The sequence below is a fragment of the Micropterus dolomieu genome, linkage group LG09 (genome assembly GCF_021292245.1).
Source record: "Micropterus dolomieu isolate WLL.071019.BEF.003 ecotype Adirondacks linkage group LG09, ASM2129224v1, whole genome shotgun sequence".
Taxonomy (NCBI): Eukaryota; Metazoa; Chordata; class Actinopteri; order Centrarchiformes; family Centrarchidae; genus Micropterus; species Micropterus dolomieu.
Window position 1 is genome coordinate 19,282,026 of NC_060158.1, and position 7,994 is coordinate 19,290,019.

The following is a 7,994-nucleotide window of genomic DNA, read 5'->3' on the forward strand; positions in this document are numbered from 1 at the left end:
TTAGTTGGGGCTCCTTTTGCCTGAATTACTGCAGCAATGCGGCGTGGCATGGAGTCGATCAGTTTGTGGCACTGCTCAGGTGTTATGAGAGCCCAGGTTGCTCTGATAGTGGCCTTCAGCTCTTCTGCATTGTTGGGTCTGGCGTATCGCATCTTCCTCTTCACAATACCCCATAGATTTTCTATAGGGTTAAGGTCAGGCGAGCTTGCTGGCCAATTAAGAACAGGGATACCATGGTCCTTAAACCAGGTACTGGTAGCTTTGGCACTATGTGCAGGTGCCAAGTCCTGTTGGAAAATGAAATCTGCATCTCCATAAAGTTGGTCAGCAGCAGGAAGCATGAAGTGCTCTAAAACTTCCTGGTAGACGGCTGCGTTGACCTTGGACCTCAGAAAACACAGTGGACCAACACCAGCAGATGACATGGCACCCCAAACCATCACTGACTGTGGAAACTTTACACTGGACTTCAAGCAACGTGGATTCTGTGCCTCTCCTCTCTTCCTCCAGACTCTGGGACCTTGATTTCCAAAGGAAATGCAAAATTTACTTTCATCAGAGAACATAACTTTGGACAACTCAGCAGCAGTCCAGTCCTTTTTGTCTTTAGCCCAGGCGAGACGCTTCTGACGCTGTGTCTTGACACAAGGAATGCGACAGCTGAAACTTATGTCTTGCATATGTCTGTGCGTGGTGGTTCTTGAAGCACTGACTCCAGCTGCAGCTGAATCTCCCCCAATGAATGGGTTTTGTTTCACAATCCTCTCCAGGGTGCGATTATCCCTATTGCTTGTATACTTTTTTTTTTTCTACCACATCTTTTCCTTCCCTTCGCCTCTCTATTAATGTGCTTGGACACAGAGCTCTGTGAACAGCCAGCCTCTTCTGCAATGACCTTTTGTGTCTTGCCCTCCTTGTGCAAGGTGTCAATGGTCGTCTTTTGGACAGCTGTCAAGTCAGCAGTCTTCCCCATGATTGTGTAGCCTACAGAACTAGACTGAGACCATTTAAAGGCCTTTGCAGGTGTTTTGAGTTAATTAGCTGATTTGAGTGTGGCACCAGGTGTCTTCAATATTGAACCTTTTCACAATATTATAATTTTCTGAGATAGTGATTTTGGGGTTTTCATTAGTTGTCAGTTATAATCACCAAAATTAAAAGGAATGAACACTTGAAATATATCAGTCTTTGTGGAATGAATATAATATCCAAGTTTCACTTTTTTGAATGGAATTACTGAAATCAACTTTTTGATATTATAATTATATGACCAGCACCTGTACATGCTTCTGTTGGTTATCAAACACTGACTGGTTACATGCCATAATACATTTCTGATCTGCTGCTCGTTATGAACCTCTCGGATGGTCTGGGAGAGGTCAGCTTACTGTTTCGGGAGTCCAAACTTAAAAATGAAGATGCAGCACATTCAGTTTATGCACCATTTATGTAGAACAAACTGCCAGAAAACTCAGCTCCAACTCTGTTCTAAATCATGACAGTTAAATTTGGGACTACTTATTCAGATCTTGAACAGTTTAACAGTAATTTTTAGTTCAGTTTAATCTGGCCAGTTCTGTCTTATCTTTAATCTATTTTACTTGGTTTTAATCATTTGTGTTCATGTCATCTTGTTTCATAATATCTTGTCTAAAGTAAAGCACTTTGAAAGGCCTTGTTCAAAGGTGCAATAATTTGCTTTGCTTTGCCCTTTACTCTAGGATTGACATCCATAGGAAAGAGAATGCAGGTGCAGCAGAGAAGCCGATCACAATTCACTCCACCCCAGAAGGTTGTTCGAACGCTTGTACAACAATCATGGAGATAATGCAGAAGGAAGCCGTTGACACAAAGTTGTGAGTTTGGCTCATTTTGTTTGGGCACAGACAATTTTGCCTTACCTCACTCTGGGTTTTTAAAATGTTACGTGACACCTGTATACTTGTGAAAGACCAGAAGCTGTAATTTTGTTAAACTCACCCTTGGCCTAATCAGATGTTGAGTATGGATAGTAATTTATACATGTTGTGATGCAGCTGTGTTTGTTTATAATCAGAAGTTTGTGTTTGAAAGAATGGATACTTCCATTGCCCAATAATGAGCTTGTACATGGTGTATGAAAAAAAACATAATGTAAGATACTGACAGATCACAACATGTGGACAAAATGAGATCATCCCAATGTTAAGGTCCTATGTGTCTTGATATAAATAACACAAATTGGTATTGGCCAACTTTGCAGTTCAAATTGCAAAAGAACTTAAGGGAGATGGACGTTTCAGATACCGTTTGAATGGTAAAAATCTGTAAGATATAAATGTCTAAAGTCAAGAAAACATTCTTGCCTGCAAATTTGCAGGCATGGCTTTCAAGGAGTATAACATCAGTAAGCTTGAGGTGGGTGATGATTAAACATCCTGTCTTGCACAGTACTGAGGAGATCCCACTGAAGATACTTGCACACAACAACTTTGTTGGAAGATTAATTGGGAAGGAAGGACGCAACCTGAAGAAAATTGAGCAGGATACGGGGACCAAGATCACAATCTCACCGTAAGACCTTTTGATTTGATGTATTTTAATTTAGTATTTGCTTGAATGCCAGACATGACCCCCCCCCGTTCTGTCCAGTCTCCAGGACTTGACCCTGTACAACCCAGAGCGGACCATCACAGTGAAGGGCTCCATCGAGGCATGCTCAAGAGCTGAGGAGGAGGTGATGAAGAAGGTCAGGGAATCGTATGAGAGTGACATGGCTGCTATGAACGTAAGCATTTTAGCACTTAACAATGAGAAATAATTCCTTCAAGTAGTGTGAATTTATCTTTTAAAGGAAAATTTCTAGTGACCAGTTGCTTCAAAAGTGACAGACAGTCTGCTACAGTAGATAATTACTGTGACTAAGTTTCCATAAAAACTGAAACTGTTCTGATAGTAGTGTTGACGTGCAAGACAGTGATCTGGAAACACTGCTGCCATAGCAGTACTTTCATATCCTGAATTGTTATACATACACACAAACTTTCAGAAACAACGGTTTTCCATTGGGATTAAGTTGTTAACCAGGTCTCTCTTAATGTCTTAGTCTGAGGGGAAAGATTTATTATTATTATATTTTTTTCAAATTCACATTGGGGAATGAGCAATATACTAATCAGATTCCTTAAACTCAGTGTCAGTGATCAGTTTGTTCTCACATGAGCTTACAGTGGCTGCTCTGAACACAGGGGATGTGAATGGTGTACCTGGAAAATTAAGCTTCTTACACCCTATGCATGCTTTTTACAAGGGGTACATCACTATCTGTTTGTCAAAATGTGAGCCTATCCTGATTCTTGATGCACTTTTGTTTTTACAAACATACTTGCTGAAACCAAACTTGTGATTTGTGGGGGGTTTTTTTGATTTCCTACTAAATTAGTCCTTGTAAAGTCCTCACTAACACAAGTGTTTAAAGCTTTGATACCAATGTACTGGGGAGTTTTCCTGCCACTGGTTGTACAATATATTCACTGTAGAGTGTTACTAGCAGAGTCTACTGTTTGTAAGTAAACCTTGTTTTGTTTTTTTTGTTTTTTTTTCCCCCACCTAACTTAATCTTTAACATGTCTTCTCTTAAAGCTTCAGGATAAGGGATTTGGGTATGACATCTCACTAATTTTGAGGCATACTTTCAGACCATACGTGTATATCCACAAGCTACCTAGCCACCGATGTAAACGGTCAAGTACATCACTTTGTGCGTTGCATCAGTTCTTCTCACTTTCTGAGCTGAGGTGTGACTTGCAGCAAAAACAATGGAATTAGTAGTGTTGATGAGCAAGCATACACCTTGTGATGGTTTTTGTGTTAATAGAAATGTTCTCACTTCTCTCCAGCTCCAGTCCAACCTGATTCCGGGCTTGAATCTGAATGCTTTGGGTTTGTTCCCCAGTGGAGCACCAGGGATGGGTCCTTCAATGTCCAGTGTCCCACCTCCCGGAGCCCACGGCGGATGTTCATCATTTGGAGTAAGTGACTGTCACCTTTTTTGTGCATGTCGTAGAGGGGTCACTACAATTACAAACCATGGACTGGCTGTGTTTTTTGATTTAAACTTTTCTGCAACTCCTGGGTTAGGCTAGTGCAAACTACAACTTATTTAACACAAACACACATTTAGTCTTTAGCAACTCAGTTCCATGTTTTTGTTTTTTGTCCCTTTAGTGCAGTCCTTATGGGGGTGAGGGGCCATTTTGGGCTTCTGTGCTGTCGGCGAGCAGCCAGCCCCTTGCTGTAAGTCACCCGTCCCAAAGTGCTTTGCACGGCTTGTGGCTGCTCGCTGTGGGATTGGGGGTGGGGGGCAGGTTTTGCCACATCAAAGTCCTTCACCAGGTGACCTTTTAGGCAGGCCCTAATCTGTTTAAAATCGCATACGAACATACTGTGCAAGTATGATGTGAAATTGCTTAAGTGGTGCATTCTGACTGCATATTAGCAATTAGCAAGCATTAGAGTATACGATGTGCGTTTACTGGACATACTCAACTGCCCCAAAATGCATTGCGTCTCTTCAGACTTGTGCAATGGTGGTAAAATTACGACTGATTGGAGAGTGAACGTGAAACGGAAGCTACTTGGGACACAAGCTGTTAAGGTACAGTTGAGAGGGAAAAACATGGAGCTCACATAATGCACTGTAGAAAAACAATTAAACACAAATGTTAATTTTAATTAAAATCATACTGTAAAAATAAAAAAGGTAGTGGAAGACTTTATATTTGCCCTAAACAATTTTCATTCAACAGTTGCTAGCACCGGTAATGTGAAGTTATGTCATACAGAGAAGACATTAATTGTTTGACTTCAGTTTAATCAGTCTACTAGTAATGAAACTTATCGTTAATTTAGTAGGCAGTATTCAGCCATGCTGAGTATGTAGTACGTTGGTATGCGATTTCGAACGCTGTGCTGTTTAGCCTGGTATATGGGGAGACATAAGTCCTGGAGAGCAACAGTAGCTTGGGCTTTCTTTAGGAAAGGTGAATGTTTTTCCAAACAGAGTAAAGTATCCTTGGCACTGGCCACCGGCTGTACCTAACAAGCAAGTTGTTAGTGTGCCCTCAGCTTGACACACTGACTGGAATATTGGACTCGATCCAAAATCAGCAGCGCTACTTGTTGTTCCTCTTGGACGATGCAGCAACCTCCCCTTCCAAAGCTCAAGTCAGTGGCACACTCTGAAAACCAGGTATCTGTAAATAGTCATTACTAATAAGACAAGCCTGCCATTTTGAAGTGTAATGGCAAAACATGAACTTCATATCCAGACAACACTTTCAACCTTGTTTTTCCAAACTGATGCATGCAGCTCACTCAGACTGTTGAAGTATTAGTTTTAACACTCTGTGATATGAGTGGTGAAACAGACATACACTGTGGCGTTGGGAGCATTGTGTGCATCTGTCTCTTCTGAATGCTGATTTCAAGAGGGCATGGACTCTAATGTAGTTTACAGAATTGAACAGCTTCTGCTAGATCCTGTCTACTTTGGTGACTGGAGTTGAGCAAATGGTCCGCAGTTGCCGTCTGTGCGACATTCTGGTCACAGTACTAATGTGTTTGGTACCCAGCAGGGACACCCAGAGTCGGAGACGGTTCACCTCTTCATCCCAGCGCTTGCAGTGGGAGCTATCATTGGAAAACAGGGTCAACACATCAAACAGCTGTCGCACTTTGCCGGAGCCTCAATCAAGGTGAATGACGGACAGGTAGTGAAGTTGTGAATCTCAGTGCTAACGTGTTGATGCTGGCTGTCCAGCTGTTGTCAATGGACCGAAAGGAATATGTGTGTGTGTGTGTGTATGTGTATATATTAAATAAAATTTGTTTTTTCATAATGCTGGCTGACTGCTCTCCTTCAGATTGCCCCTGCAGAAGGCATGGATGCCAAACAGAGGATGGTCATCATTGTTGGACCGCCAGAGGCTCAATTTAAGGTGTTGTACCCAAACACTGATGGTAGAAATAAGAGAATAGCGCCATTTAGTTAAATTTGATGGTAGAAGCTATTGGATTGCTTTCGTTGTGTAAATTGTCTTATTTCATTTTACAGTTTTCATTAGTGGCTTTTTTTTTTTTTTTTTTCCCCCTGGAAATAAAATCCCATATCCTAAGTGTGCAGCATGAGTAATCTGCTCTGAACCTGTCCGGCTGCAGGCTCAGTGTCGCATCTTTGGCAAGCTGAAGGAAGAGAATTTCTTTGGACCCAAGGAAGAGGTGAAACTGGAAGCTCACATCAAGGTTCCCTCCTTTGCTGCTGGACGAGTCATCGGGAAGGGTGGAAAAACGGTACACAAGCACAGCGATTCATTAATCGCTGAACAAACCCACACCAAAATTTAGCAGATGCTTGACTTGGCATGATCACTAAATTACTAACAACAAATGAAGTATATATTTAATTTTCCCTTTAACAGTTGTTTTATTTTGATCTCTTGTTGTGGCTGCAGGTAAACGAGCTACAGAACCTGACCTGTGCAGAAGTAGTGGTGCCCAGGGACCAGACGCCTGATGAGAATGACCAGGTTATAGTTAAAATCAGCGGACACTTCTTTGCATGCCAGGTGGGTTTTTATAAAGACAATGAAGATGCACGGTATCTCAGGAGGAAGCCCTGGGTCTCATTCCCCACAGGCACTTTTTTTTAGTTTTCATTAGAGTACAGTAACACGAAAAAGTGCATATTAAAGTCCTCCCTGTGATAAAGATGGCAAGCTACTGGTGACTTAATTGGCCCTGTACAATTAACCCTCACAATGTACAGATAAAAATGCTAACACATCATGATAGAAATATTCAAAAATAAAAACAAATGCATAACTATACACAAACACATGCATATACACCAGGGGGGCCATCACAAGGAGCCACACAATATTCTATTAATAAAAATACTCCAGAGCTCCCTCTAATATTATATTTTTTTTAAAACACTCGCCACATGCATTGTGCAACGATCTGACTGGCTGGTTTTTATCTCAATTGGATGTATGTTCCATTCCAATGCCGCTGTGTACAAAAGTGTTTTGCTGAGAACAGATCTTAAATCTACAATGTCAGTGGAACTGCCTCTAGTTGAGCAACTAGGAGTTCCTTACAAGCTTAAAATATTTAAATACCATGGCACATTCCAATGCAAAATCTTTCCTGTTAATCTCAGTTTCAGCATTGCTAAGAAGTCCTCTTCTCTGTGGATTCAAATAAAGGTCCTTACAGTAAGGTACTTGCTACCTGCTCTTGCTCTTAGACATGGCTAATGAGCGATTTGTATAGTGAAAAGGCAGTTAATGCAGATTGAGCCGTACCCCAGTTGGACAGATCTTAGGAAAATTATTTGCTATTTTTATTTCAAGAAGGTCTTTTGGTAAAGTCAGATGTTTTCCCGTACATGCTGAAAAGAGCATGGATTGACACCACTTGAGCAGGGCATGGCTTTTTTTTTTTTTTTTAAATGCGAGTGCTTTGTACTGTGATCTAATATTAGCATTTTCTTATGTCATCTAGCTGGCCCAGAGGAAGATTCAGGAGATCCTGGCCCAGGTGAGAAGGCAGCAGCAGCCTAAGCCCACATCTGGAGCTCAACCTCCAGTGCCCCGCAGGAAGTAAGGATCCAGCGGACCTGGAGGAACGGTGACTGAATCTGCCAGAAGACTCGACAGATGGGCAGATGCAGCGGAGTCTAGGGGGAGAAGAAGCAGACAAGGGGTTGCAATGCTCGTCTCAGGGGTCAATGGTTATCAACCCAACCAAACATCCACCCCTCGTCTTACTTGATGAACTTTCAAGTGGACCATATGCCTGTAAACCTCCACCCACCTCACCTCTCTGCATCTCTGAGAATGTACTTCTGAGGGCTCCCAACATCGTCACCTGCCCTCACATGTACACACCCCTCGACCCCCCCCCCCCCCCCCCACCACCCCCCACGGGTGTGTTAAATTTATTTTTATTTT

The 7,994-nt window shown here is 42.0% G+C and overlaps 1 protein-coding gene across 2 annotated transcripts in view; it reads left to right on the forward strand.

Moving 5' to 3' along the window:
* igf2bp3 (insulin-like growth factor 2 mRNA binding protein 3) overlaps positions 1–7,954 on the forward strand; it is a 21,701-nt gene extending 13,747 nt beyond the window's left edge. Inside the window, exons 7-15 of one of the 2 annotated variants that reach the window (XM_046059739.1) lie at positions 1,722–1,856; positions 2,431–2,553; positions 2,632–2,767; positions 3,879–4,010; positions 5,613–5,735; positions 5,904–5,978; positions 6,199–6,330; positions 6,492–6,605; positions 7,546–7,954. In XM_046059739.1, coding sequence (XP_045915695.1) covers positions 1,722–1,856; positions 2,431–2,553; positions 2,632–2,767; positions 3,879–4,010; positions 5,613–5,735; positions 5,904–5,978; positions 6,199–6,330; positions 6,492–6,605; positions 7,546–7,647 — 1,072 coding nt within the window. In that variant the 3' untranslated portion in view covers positions 7,648–7,954. The remainder of the gene's footprint in view (positions 1–1,721; positions 1,857–2,430; positions 2,554–2,631; positions 2,768–3,878; positions 4,011–5,612; positions 5,736–5,903; positions 5,979–6,198; positions 6,331–6,491; positions 6,606–7,545) is intronic. The other variant, XM_046059740.1, reaches the window with a different exon arrangement.
* Positions 7,955–7,994: the final 40 nt, after the last annotated feature.